This window comes from Anser brachyrhynchus, assembly GCF_964034855.1.
Source record: "Anser brachyrhynchus genome assembly, chromosome: 6".
Taxonomy (NCBI): domain Eukaryota; kingdom Metazoa; phylum Chordata; class Aves; order Anseriformes; family Anatidae; genus Anser; species Anser brachyrhynchus.
The window spans coordinates 9918421-9937394 of NC_137700.1; the positions used below are offsets into that span (position 1 = coordinate 9918421).

The 18974-nt window shown below is 33.4% G+C and overlaps 1 protein-coding gene across 18 annotated transcripts in view; it reads right to left on the reverse strand.

Moving 5' to 3' along the window:
* The window catches only part of KCNMA1 (potassium calcium-activated channel subfamily M alpha 1), a 470622-nt gene that overhangs the window by 168798 nt on the left and 282850 nt on the right, over positions 1-18974 (reverse strand). For all 18 annotated transcript variants that reach the window (XM_080598324.1, XM_080598325.1, XM_080598315.1 and 15 more), the window contains one exon: positions 15886-15997. In XM_080598324.1, coding sequence (XP_080454450.1) covers positions 15886-15997 — 112 coding nt within the window. The remainder of the gene's footprint in view (positions 1-15885; positions 15998-18974) is intronic.

Here is an 18974-nt window from a genome sequence, read left to right on the forward strand (position 1 = left end):
TTCTTTAACAGAACTTCTCTTTGAAAGCAGATTTATTTAACTGGACACAGGATAATGCAAAGTTCACCTTTACATGTTGTTATCGAAAGCTAATTCCGTATAACCTATTTCTGTTAGCATGAAACAAATAGAATTAATACAAATACAAAACTGAGCTTCACAAAACACACTAAGAGTATCACCAAGAGGGTGGACAAAACAAATCAGAGAAGCAGGCAGGCAGGCAGTACAGATGCTCCTCTGATCCGTGATGTACTAGAGCTTAAAAGCCATCTTCTATCTGGATATTACCACATAAGCTTCTTTCAGCTACACCAGAGAGCCACACCCATCAATCCAAAACCTACAAATATGATGCTGTTCACTTGGAATGAACAGGTACTCTCATAAAGAATATAATTGTTGTAGATCATGTACATAAATAATAAATGTATATTCTTTTCTTTGGCAACTTTAAACGTGTATCTTCTGGTGAAAGTTATTATGTAGAAGGCAGAAATCATGTTATCAGCCAACTCTTACAGGATTTTTTCCCAGATGAAATAAATAAAACACAACAGCCCTTTATCTAATCCCAGCTACATTACAGAAGAAAAAAAAAATTTAGCCATCAAGAGCACAAAGAATAGAGCACATTAGGTCTCTCAAGCAGACTTGCTCTATGAATATTCAGAAAATGGGATTTTTGTTCAGCAACTATCTCAATAAGAAAAAATAAATAAAAATAAAAAATAAATAAATAAAATGTAAAGGTGAGATGGTACCTTCCATGATATATGATGTGCTTTTCTAGTCAACTTCCTGACTTTGAGCATAACATACACATTTCATTTTGAAACGTTATCTTCATTTCAAGGAATGTTTATCATTCCTATCTTTTGCCACAAAAGTGCCACAAAGATGTGTATGCCAAAAATATATCAATGCCATCTGTATTACAATGAAATGCAGACACAAAAATAGACTACACCATGTGCTTATAGGAAATGTACAGTATCTCAAAGCATTTTAGAAATGTTATCAAAGTGTGACAATGCCAAATAGAGAAACGGGAAGCACAGTACACATGAATTTCAAATTTCAAGTGTTATGCAGAGACTGAATAAGAAGCAAATCACTTCAGTGACTTCTTTACACTGTAACGTTTACACTATGTTCTTACAAACAGCCTGGTCGGGTTCCCACTGGTCACAATAGTAAAGCTCCCCTGAGTCCAGTAGGTAGTGTTTAAATCTGTACAAATGCATGCAGACATATAGAAAAAATATCTGTGAGTATTTGAATTATTCCTCTCAGATTGGAAGGATTTTAACAAGGTAGTACTTATCTGTGTTACTAATCACATCCTGTACTGCTCAAACTGAAAGAACATCCTACTTATTTTTTACCACGTAAGCCATACTATTTTTCTTTCTTTTTATATTTCACCTTGACTAGAATTATAATCTTGTTTTTATTCAATTTTAAAGCTATCATTAGTGTACTTTGTACTTGGTACAGCAAATGTTTGGGTGTAGAATCCATTAGTCTTGTGAGCCCAGAATATCTCTAAAGCAAATCAGTGTTCCAGTAATAAATTGGAATAGCCAAGCTTTTTGTTTACATAACCTATATTTTGGCTTTAGTAATCTGACAGTATTTCTTTAACTCTTTCAGCTCTCTGGCATAGGGGATGATAGATTTTTATTGATTTTCCCCCTTTTTGTTTCAGTGCACTGCTAAATCTGTTGCACATATCAAAATATAAAACTAAAAAATAAAATAAAATAAAAACTGGAAATACATCTGAAATAAACCTGATTCACAAGTTAAAAATATTAATCTAGACTTCATTAGCAGGAGGATGACAACATTAGTCCTGAGAAGGACTAATCAGCATCACAGACAGATGTTTCTATTAATTTCCAAAAAGTTTCAATTACTAATTACCATGCAGAGATGTTTTTTACTTTCACGTCCCGTGCAGAGGCTTCTTCTAGGATAGTTTTAGCATTTTGTGCTACAATCTGATTATGCAAGATAGCTTATTGTTTTCAGTAAGAGTAAGGTTCTCCACCATCTATTTTATCTAATCTAAACAGGCAGCAATGCACATATTACAGGTTAATTTCAATGGCACATTTGAAAAGCTTTAATTAAACAGAAACAATCAGTGCTTAGGGGACTATCCTTTTTTTTTTTTTTTTAACATGATTATTATCTAGTTAAAAAGTGAATGAAAGAAACAATGAGTAGCTTCATAAGTGTTTGACCAAAACCTGAAATTTTGTCCTGACCAACTTTTTAGAACAGTAGATGTGACTGTGATAGGAATTCAACAGGTAAGGTGGCCTTGTTTTCTCCAGATTCAGCAGCAAGCAATTCATTGTAAGGTGTTAAAGATTACTGTACAGATCAGTCACAAGATACCAGTCTCAGTGCTGAACCAATTTCCCACTATCATTTCAGCAATACAAAAAAGTAAATTAATCTTCAGGACTGCATAGAAGAGTTTTCTCAATCTCAATCTTAGCTGTTAAATTTGTATTCGGAGAAACCCCACATGTTATCTAGACCTCATCTTTACATCCAAATGGCATAGGGTTAAAACAAACAAACAAAGATGGTTCTTCAATTATATCTGATCCCTTCAAAAAAAAAAAAAAAGATTTGATTCCCAACTCTAATATAAATAGGATAAAGGACAGTTCTCAAATGTCGTGAAATTTTCACAATAAAAAATATAACATGCAGGAAGATAAGGCCATATTTTTATTGCTTGTATTTTTAAAAATTCTTCAAAGAAAACAAAGGCAAGTAAAACTAAAATTGTAATGCTTGTGCCGACTCTTTGTAAACCCTCCAGCAGAAAATTCCCTAACACTGAAAATCAATGAAACGATTTTTAGATAGTGATTTAAATAAAGCAAATGAGGCAACACAGGGCAACATTATGGACTACAGATAATTAGTCAAACCTTTAGCATTTTAGAAAAATGTTATACATGAGAACATGTGCTTAATGTCTAGCCTTCATACAATGCGTCAGGAAGGCATTGACTATATTCCCTCACTGATGGGAAGGTAAATCATACTTAAGCCATAATTTTCTACTTCAAGAATATTACTTGCAAGCAGCTGAGCTCTGCCTTCATTTTAGCTGTGCAGGAATTGGGTGCTTCAAAAAGCATGAAAGTATTATTCAAAAAATCCACAGTATTACCCAGAGGGGGAAAAAAATGGTTTGTATGCATATAAAAACTATACAGGTTGGCCAACAACTACGTCTTTGTTACAAAGCTGTAACCTGTCAGTGAGTTATGAGAGAACGAGAACGATCTGATGTCTTAACTCTCAATAAATGATTTAGAAGGTAAACTTAAAGTCCAAACTTAAAGTCCAAACTTAAATTCCTGAAAAAAAAAATGTATGTACATGCATTATTTTTATCTTTCAGTCTAAAACAAAATCTTAAGATATTGAATGACACTCAGAAAGCTTGGCACTAGCAGCAACAAAAACAGTCACTACATGCATAAACATTACCTTTGTTGTCTTCTCCCTTAACGTAAAATCACGTTTAGTTTATACCACTTCAGGCAATGACTATGTCACATTCCATATAACAAACAGAGATATACTCCAGGACTGAGTGAATAGTAGATCTTCACATAAAATCAGAGAATTTTTTATCTTGTAAAAATTGTACTTTGGAAAGGATAAGCAATATTCATGCCCACCCTGGCGTGGGAAAGGGGGGGGGGGGGGGGAAGCCAGGGAGAAAATGAAGTTATTAGTATCTTGTTGCTTTTTTTTTTTCCTTACAGTTGTATAATCCTTTCTAGATAATGAAGTCTGTACTCAAAAAGGATGTAAAAGATGCCTTTTTTACTTCTTTGATTTTGGAGAATATATTAATTGGACAGTTTAAATGATGATGCTACTAAAATCAATATGACCCTTGAAATCAGAAGTTACACTTCAGTGAGCTGAACTTGCAGACAGGTGGCACTGAAGGTTGGAAATTTTGGGGTTGTTTTTTGAAGTGTCCATTACAGCTCAGAATAAAGTAATTTCACTTCCTGAAGAAATGACAAGTTAGCATCTTGTTTAATTTTCCCTGGCATATATCAGGAACAAATTGCACTAAAATCAAGAATATTATATTCTGAGAGGCTGTAAACATGGGGCAGGACAGAATGATAAGAATAAAGGCAATAATAAAGGAAGGACAAAAGCCAGATCTAAAGCCTGACTCATGCTGCAGGACTTTTCATTTTTTTATTTATTTATTTTAACAAAGACAAGCAATTCTGCCTGTGAGTCACAAGGCCATAACCGTCAAAGAACCAATGAGCATACTATGAAAGAAGACTTTAAAAGGTTTCATATCTCTCCATTCTAATCAATTTGTATGCAACTTTCTTTAAACTTTGAATTGCACATAAATGAAACATTTAAAGAATAGAATTGAGCATATACATACATATTAATTATGAAAAACAGGTTATGAAAATGATACTCCACAAAATTGAATGCGATTATGATGCAAGTGTGAAAAGAAAGTTCAATTTCTGACAGATGTGTGCCAAACACTTCATAAAATATTTATGCCTGTCAAAAATGAGTGATGCCCTTTTTCTCACTATAGAGAATGACTCCTTGCATGTGATGTAAATTTATACTGTAATAACAAAAACCAGAATGTTTCACACCAGCTGTTAGATTAAGAATTTAGCTATAAAATTTCTCAGAAGTCAAAGATTATGGTGTTTTCACTTTCTGGGGAATATGGTTGTCATGTATGTCCATGCATCACTTATCAGTATCCCTTATTTCACCTCATGTCAGTAGTAAAAGATGTCTTTGCCTATTCAGTCTTATAATGTGTTCATATACAAAATCTGAGACCTGGAAGATTCAATTCAGCACTAAGGCATAATCCAGAATAAATCCAGCAAAGAGAATAGTATTTAAAGTGTCACTCTTCAAATTAATTTCAGACAAAAACTGCCTGTGATGTGACTGCTGAGATGCAAATTCTCAGGCCATTTTTATTGTTCACAAATTCTTTCAGTAACAAAAAAGACTAACATCAATTACCAATATATTGCCACAGAATTATCAACACTAAGAACAGATAGTGAAAATGTATATGTCAGAGAAGATTAGAAACTGTTTCTAGAAAAGCGTGTGTCTCTGATGTTTTCCTAGAAGACAGCCTTCCTCCAAATACACTCATTTGATCTTTTCTAGTGATTGTAACATATTTCTTACAGGATCCATCCTCCATACAATTGTATACCATTTGCTTTAGATATGTTTCTACAGTAAGTTTGAGTATGAGAGACTCCAAAAGTTTTCTTGGTTCATTTTCATTTTCTAGGTGTGTCTGTTTTTACAATGCTGTACATTTGTACATTTTACAGTGCAGTGAAGACATTTTGCTCATAACAGGAAGGAAAGTGAAGTCAGGCAGAAGAATCCAAACTCAGTGTTAATATAAAATTTTATAGAAAATAAAAAGCTGGAATCACACTATTTCATTTACAAATTATCCCATCTCATTTAACTTATACTTGTAATATCTTCGGTGTAGAGACTCAGATTTCCATTGACTGACACACTATCATGATATATATTGCCTGCTAACTAACCACTGTAAACTTTTTTCTTGAATTAGAATTGCCCTAACCATATATCTAGCTATTACTAAGTGTTTCATTAACTATGCTTTAACAGTTCAAATAATATCAATTTAATTGTACATAAATTATATATTAAAAATATACAAAATGTATATATGTTATACAAATTTTAATAAGAATAGTAAATTATCTCAATTTGTTTTATTTCTTCTATAATTAATCATTTAAGTGCCTAATTAAAAAGTGAACTTTTAAAGAACATACCTACTACTTACAGCAGCCTTTAAGTAACAGCACATTGACGAAAATCCCTATAGGATTTAGAATTTCAATAATAGCTATGGAAGTTGTATGTTGAATAGGAAAGGGTCACAAAAGTTCAATTAGGGAAAAAAATAAATATGAAAGTTGCAAAAAAGAAAGAGAGAATACATACTCAAATCATATTAGTATTTTGCATTAATCCCATTATGATTATTTCCTCTTGTGTCACAAGGCTGAAACAGCATTACATCCTTAGCTTTATTGACTGACTTGGTGTTCCTTAGAGAAAAGCACCCCAGAACAGAATTAAGTAAAAATGAGCAAACTGATATAATGTGAAAACATTCGCTCTGATATCAACACAATGTCAATGCCATACTTCATCGGTAACATTACAGCTGGCTAACTGTTAAAAAACAGAACAAAATAAAAACAAACAAACAACAAAACCCTTTCTGCTAGGTTATGAAGGTATGCATCCCCCATCCCCAAAGTCTAGCATCACCTGAAATTATAATGCATCTTCAAGCACATGATATGTTGAATGACCAAGGGGCAGCACTGTAGATAATTGAGAATGCCATTAAATGCTGGATGCACTGTGATTGGAAAGGCAGTGCAGCATGAACATATCTCCACACAAAAACTCAGACATACAGTTCTGAAGGAAAATGTTCTACATAGTAAGGGGTTGAAGAAAGGAAAACATAACCAGCAATTAGGAAGAAAACAATAGTTGATTGAAAATTTATACTGAGCAGCTGAGTAACTGAAGTGATAATGGACAAATAACCACTGGTTGTTTGGATATACTTCAAAAACCTCATAATGCAGTAGATTAAACCATTTTTGCTCTGTCATTTTTGCTTCTGAGAGACTACAATATTTTCCTGTTGTTTAGGTAAACTGTCATCTGCAGATATCCTAACTTGAAAAAAACCCTCGAAATCAATCTTGGCATTTAAAACACTGAATGGATGATGCTTTTCAGCTAAATTCTGTAGTGATTCTACAATATTATTGTTTATAAAAACAGCACTCCTTATAGGACAATGCTGAGCAAAATGCTGTGTACTAGATCTCATCCTGTGTTGCATGCTACCATCTCCCTTACTGTACAGAGTCTGATTTAAAAGAAAAGCAATATAATTACCTAATATTAAGGAAATTAGGGTTTAGGGGAAAAAAAGTTTTACATATGGGAAGTTTTACTTATCTAGAAAAGCAGAGTTTCCCAAGTTTAAGAGTTGCGGTTTTGTGTGTATGTTTTTTTGGTTGGTTGTTTTTGTGGTTTTTATTATTATTTATTTATTTTATAAATAGAGATGTTGTTCTGGTTTTGATCTTTATATGCCATAGTTTTACTTACAACACTAAAATTGCTGATGAAATCAAATAGACTGTTTTTCCAATATTTCTGCTTCTGACCTGAAGTAGCAGCAAGGAAGATTTCATATGAAAGCCTATTTCTGGCAAATGTATGTGCAATCTTGAAGGCAAGATAAGCTTAGACAGTTTGAACATAAATACCGAGAAAATTTGAATTCTTTGGCCTTGTATTCCTTTACAGATAACAAATCAGAAGATTGGTAGATAGATTTAGTGCAGAATGTTTTCTATGTAACATAAGCTTATGTAACATTTGCAAACACATTGTACTGATTCGTTCAAAAAGAATTAAAAACTAAATGCCTGAAAGAAAAAAAAAATATTCAAAAGTTTAGTAACAGCTCATTTAACACTGTTCTAAATTAAAAACTCCCCTGAACAGAAAAAAATGGGAAACAGAAAGATGCTAAAGCATGCACACAAAGAGCAAGCAAACACTGCCCTCTGAGCATCGTTAGCTTTGTCAGTAATGTCTTTTAAGAAATCCATCAGGTACACCACTGCAGTTCAAGCTGTTATGGAGAAGATGATAATTTCATTGACGCTTTTATGAAGTGGAGGAATGTCCTTCCATTCATGGACTTAATTTCCTCTGATGTGTATTTATTTTTGTTATTTACATTTGCGACAGCATGATACAAAACACTGCTGAAGGTGATACCAAGGTTAATGAATTCTGAATGTCTGGGGATCGACTGTGAATCAAGAATAAGCCGTGTATAATGTAAGCATGGATGTTATAAATAAAGAAGTACTAGAGAAGGTTAGGAGTTCAAAAATTGATGTGAAACAAGCGGCAACTCATGAAAGATACTGTTTTCTTGACTTGTCTCAATATTGTATGAAACTTTGCCAGATGGTAAAAAAAAATAAAAATAAAAAAATCCTGCAGTTCAAATCCTCAGAAGAAGCCTTAGATACTTTAGCCAGAAGAACACTTATCACTATATCCCAAATTTTACTTCTCTTCATGTCACCTGACTTTTTATGGCATCAGAGTACTGATGCAAAAATTGCATAGTGAATAAAGGAACAGATAGAGGAATGTAGCATTGTTACAAATCTATCCAAGTGTTAATCTGTGATATCACAAAAGCATGAAGGTCAGAATTCTGCTGAAGCAGAGAAGGTCAAGAAGTATTTCTCCCTGTCTCAATGGGATATTTGCCTACCAGGCAATTGTCAAACAGTGCAACTAAATACACAGTTAAGTTTCTCCTATTGTACTTTATAATAACAGTGTAAATCTTTATCCAATCCTCTCTTGACTTTTCTTTGATTCACATATATATTACAACTAAACAATCCAAAATGAAGTCTCCTGAAGTGTTCCCACTTTGACCAGGCCTTGCTGATGAAAACATGGTGGGGGAGGGCTGTTCAGAGACAGAACATTAACAGATAATGACAATATACAATTCAGGTATATCAGATAATATAAAGTCTAGCTCTTTTTTTTTTTTTTATATGTAGTACACATGGAGAAAAAAAAAGTGTTTACCAGCTATGTTAACTAAGAGTTAAAGACTTTATTGCATATTGCAAATAAAAGAAATATTATTGCAGCTTTATGTTAGTAGGGGGCTGGTAGACATTTCAATAGTTATAAAAGCAAGGCAGAAGTGTGTACCATACATGATTTATTAAGAAAAAAAACAATCATGTAATTACAGCAATACTCGCCCTCCTAAAATAACTGTGGAGAATGCTAAATACATCTGTTAAGCAAAACATATTTAAGTCATTATGTCTGGATACTTCACATTCAGTCATTTTAAAATTTTGCTCTGGGTACTACTTAACGTTGGTTTTCAGTGAGTGTGGCATTGTCTATTGTAGTTCCAGAAATATGTAAGAAAGTTAATATTATTTTCACATATTTAAAAGAAGTAACCACAGACCACAGTTAATCAAATCACAGGAAAAAAAAATCTATTAAAAAGTAATTAGAAGGTTACGATAAATAATTATACTTCTGTATGCATTTTAGAAAAAAAGATCTTATTCCTGTAGCTTTTCCATTCTATTTCATATTTGAGAGGTAAAGTTATAAATACTGATGTGGTTTACTCAGCATTGCTACAGCATCCATTAAACAGACCAAGGACCAGTAAGTCTTTAAATGAATCTGGCATGCCTTCCATGACAATCTTGTCAGGGATGGGTTCTTAACTCTAAATTATTTTATACTTCTATTAATATTCTGGAGTGAAAATAAAATCCACATTAATAAAGTTAACAGATGATATTAGGGGATGATAATGTAGTAAGCTAGTAAATAGCTAGGATGATAATGTAAAGAACAAGCAGCGCTTGGTATCATATCTAAAGCAACAAACTATGCATTTTAATAGGTAACTATAAACTTATGACTGAATTTTTCTCCACTAAAGATACTTTCTGTCTCAAACAAGTTTTTCGTTTGAGAAGGAGACAGGAGGAGAAGAGATGCAAAAGGTCAAAGTATCCCATCCCTTCAACCAGGTACACTAGAAGCACTTTCATTTAAAGCACTAAACTTGGTTTCAGCTATCATATCAACTTGTGACAGCTATTCAACACTCACAGAGTGAGACTAGCTTGGAACTGCCACTTATTCACACTGGAAAAACTGGAGTGCCCCCTACGTATGGTCCCTCCAGTCAGAGTGGACTAGTAACCAGAATGAATTTAGGGTCAATTTTCTATTCAGTGTTTCTCTGCTTCTGTGTCTTTTGGTTAACTTTTTTTGACTTCTCATCAGTGGAATAGAGAGAAAGTGAAGTTTGTCTGTTTGCTTGCAACAATACTCATTAGAATTAGTTCTGGATGTCATCACAAATACCTATTTGTCATAAGTTTACATTTTCCTATTAATTTACCAACTCAAAAGTCTGTTATGAAATATCACTATCCGGTACCCTGACAAAGCACACATGCTCTGTGAAATCTGAACTGATTCAAGTTCAGGTTAGATTAGAAGAAAGCAAAACATTGTCTTCAATATAATACATATGTGATATAGTCTTGTCAATGACATATTATTGCCAAATGACCAAGCAGATAGATTATTAAAGATGATTGTCATCAAAAATCCTTACACCTGTTTGAAGTCATTTGAAGTTTTGAAGTCAACAAAAAATGTTACTGCACATAAAACTAGTGCACATGCACATAAACAAAAAATACATTTTTCCTACAAAATTTTTCCATTATGTATAACTTCTAATGCAAGTAAAACGGCATAATATGTTTTAACTAGCTTTGTAAAAAAAAACCTGCTGTGAAAGACATAAATATTCTATAATTTGGATGCGTATTTGAAGTTCTCACCAATAGGTGGCAGAAATGCATAATACTTAAACAAAATCACTGAAAAAAATGACTGCAAATTAAATGTGCTAAAACAAGTATACTTTTGAGAGCTGCGAGTACATCAAAACACAGGAAATCATTACAAAGTTTGGTTCTTATAATTCATCTACCTCACTGGTATCCCCACTATTCAGTTATTAGCGCACTTCTTTGTGTCACTGTAACTAAGGTACTGCTCTAAGTTCCATACCATTTTCCAAAAGGTATTAAGTCTTCTGTGAATTCAATTTCAGACTGAGCTGTTCTGTAGAGGTTACATAAAAAATGACTACAGGGTATCAAAATAAATGTTGTTTTCCAGGTCAGTTTTCCCCACACAGACTTTTAACTAAGGCTTCATCTTGAAGCACATTTGCTGGATGGCTGGGAGGCATTTGCATCTTCTGTTTAAACCCTGTATAAGAGACACTGTTTTTTCTCATCATTTATCTCTTTCCACTAACCACAGAGGGAAACTAATTTCATTCTCTGACTCATAAAAATAGCTGAATGTCTACCAGAGACATTGGAAACCATCTTCTGAGACCAGGAATTGATACTGAAACAACAAGTCAGAACAAAATTACTTGGGACTTCTGTAAGAGTACCTGGACAGGATTTGAGCAAGAACTTGGGGGGGGAGGGAAGCCCTCTTTTGCTAAGTACTCTTGCCATACACACAGAGAGATTCATTCTCTATGCTGTGGATATATCTACACTTGTGTCTATTGTCTGTCTTCTTTTTCCCACTGTAAATCTTGAACTATTTTTCTGAAAAAATAGCACACCTTCAGCAGCAAACTAGACTGACAGGGAGTTTCAGTAGAGAAAGATGATGAAAAAATCCTTCTGATAGTAGAATCTATTAGGAATCTAACAGCACAACAGATGAAGCACTGAAAGCATATAGTCAAGAAAAGGAAATGGATCTTTTTCTTCTGTGATTCAATGATTCAGTATGGGAAACTATCATATATCTATGTAATTACTAAGGCTTTATTTAAATCACTGTAGTTCTACAGTCAATTGTTCCTCATTCACATGTTCTTGTAAACATGAAGCCAAGATGATTTTACATACCTAATCTTCCTCTATCAATATCACCCTGTCAAGGCAATTCATTCCTTTGTTCCTTATTACAATCTGTTCATAACTTTAATACTTTATTTTTAATAATCATGCAAGTGCATGATAAAAGGCATTTCAGTTATCTGAAGTGCCTTTGCTATCACGGAAGATAGACTAACTGTTTCAAGTGGAGTGTAGAGTGTTTGTAAATCATTACTGAATAAGGCTGGAAGATATTCATGCGTTGCAGGGCTCTCCAGCTTAGTAGACTGCAAGCTATCAAAGAAAAAAAGATCTGATCTAAAACTTAACTGTAACACTCAGATCATAATGACTTTGTGTTAAAAAATGAGTTTTGTCATGGCATCATTTCTGCCACTGGAATTTTTTTTGTTTTCCTCCAACAGCATTTTCAGCCTACCTTCACTTAGACTGTAAAGAAAGCACATAGACAGTAATTCACTGAAATTATTTGGTTGAATATAACTGTGAAAATGACTTGTAAAATCTTTGTAGCCAGAAACTCCATCTTTTGCATAACCATTTTTCCCTTGGGAAGATTCTCTCTATTTCACAGAAGCCTGTGCTTCAAGTAGAGAATTGTCCTTTTATCAATATCAACAAATTTCTTGTACAGCGTGGTGCAAGAAGTGTTTATGATTTTATGAAGCATAACTTTAGTTTACATGTAAGTATCTGCACAATTGCTACTGTTTGCAAAACAGTGTTGGAGAAATGTCAAGGGGATCTAGATGCAAATGAACTTCATCTGAAAACACAGTGATGTTTTTAACTATACAGTTTTAAGTCTCAGCATAGTGGATTTAGCTCCACTGACTATTGCAGTATATCACTGAATTGTTTACAGATTTATTTCCTCCCTTTCTCTACTTATCACCTATTCTTTCAATAATATAGTATGCAGATCATTCCATGTGCCAGCTGTATTCTGCTCGTATGTTCTCTTTGCTTGTGCTACCCTTTGACAGCTAAGAAAAATGATACACTAGAAATCTTTTCTAAAGGGATATATCAAATGTAAAGATGTGTTATTTTTGTAGGTTTTAAGTGCTGTTGTGCCTTCAGCTTTATATTAGACAGTAAACACCCTACCATTCACAGGAACAGTTTGATGGTAAAGCATAATCTGATCCTTTTTAAATTCTGAATTTTGTTTGCATACTGGAAGCTAGCTTGAGGATTAGGTCTGAAACATCATCCCTTATGAATACTGACTGAAAAATTAATTATGAGATACACAAATACATTTCATGAACAACTGAACCCCAAAGAGAATCAGGAAAAGGGGAAAGCTTTACATACTGAGTTAAATAATGGTTTAATAGTGGCATTTCTGAACTAGCATAGGAGTAGGAAGAAAACCAACTGGCTTTCCACTACCGTATACAAAAAATTATTTATTCAGATGACACGTCCTCTACTACATGTCTTTCTATGAGCATTTAGTGCTCTGAAGACCAAACTTAATTTTGACTTAGGACAGTGCATTTAAAAAAAATACTATTTAAAGTATGTGTTCATATTTACTTTATTATCAGTTAGCTAAACCCCAATGGTTCTTGTGAAATCAGGAATTCAAGACACATTCTGGTGACTTTCATTGTTTAATACTTAGACAACTCATCACAACTGACTAAAATGAATTAGTAGTAAATAAGCTGGAAAGACCCTGGTGCACTATACATTCCAGATAAATTTATTTTTACCACATTTGGGCTCCTGAATTATTTTGAAATGTAAGGTATAGAAAGGAACCCTGCTTCATCTGTAACTGATTCCTAAACATGCAAAGAACTGCTGGGATAGAGTGAATTTTGAACCTGTTAGATGGTCTTTGTGTTGCCTAACATTAAGCATTCCCTATTTACTAGCCTCACTAGAAGACTAAAATCCCTGCAATTCCTATATCCATGGGAATACTTGGAGCAGAAACTCAAACTTACATGTTTTGAATCATCCTCTGGATAAGCATTTTTCCCTCAATTACAAAAATATGTAAAAGAAAAAGGAAAAGCGGGCACCTAACCTGAAACTAAGTATTACACTCAAAACACCCTCTTTTCCTTTCACCCACAATTCCTGTCCTTCCATACTTCCATAAGTATGTTCCAAGCATTTGGCTTCAGCAGAGTAAATTTAGCTGTCTCTTTAAAAAGAGAATAATACAATTATTAATACAATACAATTATTAATACAATAATTCTGTAAAAGAACAGACAGTCTTCATTAATACACTTCTGTGTATTTGATTAAAAACTCTTTCATCACAGCATCACAAAATAATAACTTTCTGGTCTAAATTACATTTGTCACAGACCCCAATAATTCACATTTTTTAACTAGTAAAATATTTCAGTAAGGATGATTTTCCCTCAAGCGGAAATTGCTCTGGAATAGACACAGTGAAAGGAAATGCAAAGCTCAAACACTGTAAATATGTCACGCCTAAGCCAGCTACATAAAATAATAATAATAATAATAAAACTGTGTCTCAGCAGGTGATAAATGTCTTAAAAGGATTCAGTCAAAAAACAGGTGAAGCGGAACTATAAACAAGAAATCCAGGAAAAGTGACATTGGTGCAATTAAGAAAAAACAGAAATCCTTTCAAACCCACAAATAAATATAAGTACAACACTTAACTCTGCCTGTAAAATGACATGGATCATGAAAAGTTTCTCCTTGATAGTTTTTAAAGTGTTCAAGGTCTCTCGTTATTCTTGTTGGTACTGTTAGATTGTCATGTCATCATGAGTCCATCTGTTGTGCAATCACAAATGGTATTCATCTCAAATAATTACCTCTTTGCCTCATTTCCTTTTTTTTCCCATGTGTGCTATTTTCTCATTTCATATTCATTTTCTGTGGATACTGTGATTCTAATATCTAGTCTTTACTCTTAGATCACCTTCTCACCTTCACCTCCAATTTAAATCTGAAAATTCTGGGAAACCGATATGTCAGCTTCAAGTACGAAAACATATCCTTCTAATTCACATACCAAAAACAATCTTGGATTGAGTGACAGCTAGTGAAATGAGCAATTTTCTTTTAAGGGTAAGTTCATTTGTTATTAACATTCTGAATTTTATTTCCTATCATATAATATGAAACTGTATCACATTTTCTTCTTCAAAAAGCATTATTTAGTTTTACACACACAGTAGAAGAATATGATGAAGACACTAATCATGTGATGATTTGTAATCATCTTTCCTGGCTGTATTACTGCTTTCTTCTTTGGTGTATTATTAACCACTATAGTGTGAACCCGAACATAGTTATACAATCTATTACGTTCCTTTCATAAAACATTGAATCATAGATCATTTTTGTATCTTTACATTTCTGTATAAAACTGGAAATATTATACTTCTATAAAAGATAGTCTGTTTTATTTTCCTTTCTGAGTGAAACATTCCAGTAGACCACTCCCTTTGGTTTGTGTGACAATGACTGCTTGTATTTGTAGAAAACTGAACTGAAAAATGTTAAGGTTCCATATGTTGTCCCCAAATAAAAACTCCCAAATTTTGCCCCTCGTTTTACATACCAAGTGCATATTCCTTTCTAGTTACAAGAAACTTAACATGCAAATGATGTGTTCTTTTTTTTAATTGATTTTTTTCTTCTCTGTTTCTTTTTGCGATCCTTTTGACGTGTGACATATTTTTTTCTGTTGAATTCCTAGTGGTCTTTCCTATACAAAGGTTAAACTTGGTAATGTCTACCCAAATGTATTGCTTCGATTGATTTAAAATTTAGCTATATTGGTGTAAAATGTGAACAGAACTTGCTGATCTCATTGTTGAAAATGACTAATGACAATAGAGTTAAGTAAATAATGGTCTGGATCAGATTGTAAACTGTGAGAATTACACTAAATTCCCATTTTTTGTAAAAGCAGCCTCACGTTAGTATTCTCAAGCTGGACCTCACCACAACTTGCAGTAGGAGATTATATTAGTCAATCGAGAACAAAATGAACTTAATAAGTGCTTTTTCTAACATAACCCACCTGTCTGCTGAAATAGCAAATTAACTGCAAGAATAATTTTGGTACTGTTCTTCTGCTTCCATGATGCCACAAGATGAAGGTATCCTCTATCAAAATATGTCAAGCTGTTTTTATAGCAGCTTTATTTTTATAACAGCTATTAAAAGGAAAAAACATTTTACTCACCAAGCCAACTTCTGTTTAAATATACTGACACAAACACTGGAGGGACCGTGAAGAAATCTACTACTGAGTTAACTTCTAGCCAAAACCATAGCTTGTCATTGGCTGCTATGAACTGCAAAAAAAAAGAGGGGGAGAGAGAGAAGAATCAGGTTATACTCATGGTGATTGCAAGTGGGTGCAATATGTTCCATTCTAAAATATTAGATTCCATAGTTAGTGTAGAAGTAACTGATGTTTTTAGGTCAGCCCAGACAAGACAAATGGCATCACTTAGAGCAAGTCTGTATTGTGCATTGCTTCATAACCACACTGAGATTAAAGTGAAGTTTCTTCTTCTAACTAAAGAAGCAGAAAATTGATGCGATGGGGTGCAAGATCTGTGGTAAAAAACCTGTTTCTTCCACATTCATTAACAGTGTATCAGTAATATAAGAAAAGTGTAGGTAAGTATAAAATATTTCAAATTATATCACCTTTGCTCTAGCACTCCAAACATGTTGGTAGTAGTCCCATCATGTATTTGCTGTTCACAGATTTCTAAATACATGATAGCTTACAAAGATCCAATTGTCATCCTATAGAGAGAGCTAATCACCAGGCTGAGCCCTACAAGGAATAATTCAGGATAGCAACCAGACTTCAGTCCTGTGAACTGTGCTGTGGAAGAGGTCCTTTCTCTCTGCTTACTATGAAATCACTCTAGGGAATCTAGGAAACTCAGAAGTCAGACATCATAGTTTGAACTTGCTTATTTATGCTTGCTTGTTTAAACAAGGTTAAACAACTATTCACATTCAAGTAATGATTAAAACATAAGCTTTGTATAAATACTATATATATAAATACAAAATTTTAGCACATAATGGAGATATATAATGGAGCAGTATTACTCAGGTAAGACATAAAACTCGATCTAATATATTTTAAAACAATACTTGTATTTTCTGAGTTAGAGACAACATCCATTGTCTTTCTTTCAAAGCGTGTACTGGTATTCCATCTGATTAGCTTTCTCCTTTTCTACAGTTACATTAAAACTTTAACAGTAAATGTTTATGGTGCATACCAACTTTGTTAGAATCCTAGATAAAATACTGGAAAATGGATTCTACTGATGTCAAGAATGTTAAAGTCATACTTAAAAAGAAAACAAACAATAGAACAGAACTTGCCTCGGAGAAGAGTTAAAAATGAAAATGTATTGACATTTTGTTGTTGTGTATTATTCAATTAATCAAACTTTCAGCATGAAAACTGAACAAAAAATAACCAGTTTCAGCAAAATCTTTCATTTCCCCTCTGTTGAATTTAAAAGTAGTCAGAATATTTGGAACTCAAAGTTTTTCAAGATCCCAGATTGATATTTTCTTAATTCACAACATGTATCCGGATCAGCATTTTATCTTCCCATAGGGCTTTTCCATAAAGGCCACTCATACTTTTCTATGGAAGTATTTGAATAGATATTCATTTAGAAACTAACAAAAGCACATTTCATTACAGAAGAAACCCTTACCATGCTTAAAGTGTTAACATGCTATTCTAGAAGAATGAACACAATTCTGTCTTCCAAATAAGCATTCCGTACTCAATTGCTTCCATTCTCTGTCAGACCATATTGCTTGATTATCTGCTAAGTCATGCAATTTGGGCTTAGTCAGCAGTTTGCAGACTTCTGAGTTGTCCCATATTTGGACACTAGCTAACAACAATTTTTAAATGGATGTGTGTTTGAATGTCTTGTAGAACTGAAGTTATGGTAATATTTATATGATTTTGAGTTGTGACATCATTTCAGGGAAAACAGACGGAAAAGGATGAGATTTTAAATATTTCTTCAAATATTTTAATTTGGCAGTGAGTCCTCACAGGAGATATTTAACAGAAAAAAATAAAGTAGCTAGAGGTATGAGATGCTTGTTACATAGCTAGCAAAATCATTATTGACCCAATTCTTGCATCCAAAGTTGAGTATCACCTTTTCCTCAGGAACTCTTGCTTAGGCCAGCAGGACTCCTAGAGAAACAAAGTTGCACCTGTACGAGCATTTTAACTTAGATAAGGAATATAATTTTAAGTGAATCTTTATTATCCCCGCTTACCATACTTTGGCTTGCATCACAAAGCACTTTTGGATAACACAAAAATTTGTGTTGGTTCAAACTAAAAATGAAAAATTTTCTAGCAGCACATCTCACATAATGCAAATAGTAAAGTGTGTTCAGTCCACAGAATGAGAATAGAAAGAGTAAATGACACTCTCCTTTTCAAAAAAAACATAGAGTGTGCAAGTATTAACATCAGTATATTCTCTCCTATTGTGCTCTGTTTCTTGATAATGTAGCCTAAATTACTGCTTTAAGTAGACAATATGTAATTTTAATTATCTTAGTAAGAACATACAACCTTATCACCAACACAAACTTCAAAAAGTATCTGGATACTTCTAAATACAGGGTTCTTGAAAGTTCATATGTATCATGCATCGAATCTGCTGTGTCAAAAAGTCAACCTATACTGAAGGCCTTGTGGACATCTACAAAAGCTCCTGAGATGCTGAATAATTAGAGGTTATTATATACGTTTTTTTAAATGCAGCTTAGAATACATATATAGTAGTTTAAATACTGAATGAATTTATCTGTTTAACTGAAGGATAGACGCTGCACTTAGTCTGGGTAATGAAATAACCTAGATGTGCAACAGACTTACTCACTGAAGCACCAGAAAAAGTTGGTTAAATTGGTCAGAAGAGAAATAGGAGGAGCTAAACTGCCACTGTGACAAAGAAAAATGAGCTCCTGTGATTTGGAAGAAAAATGGGCAAAGGAAAATCGTGAGACAATGTTTGTATGAAATTTAAAGGCCAATCTGGCAAGCTTTCTGCTCTTATAAAGTTTCCATCATAGTTCTGCTATGTTTTATGCCTTGTTTCCCCCTATTTTCCAGTTATCAACCACCAGTTAACCTCAAAGCATATCTCAATGTCCTGAAGCCATAGGAGGTAGGAAAGAAGGAAGGGAAAAAGGAAACATGGAAACACTTGAATTGCAGATATTACTGTCCTTTTCTTTTTTTTTTTTTAAATG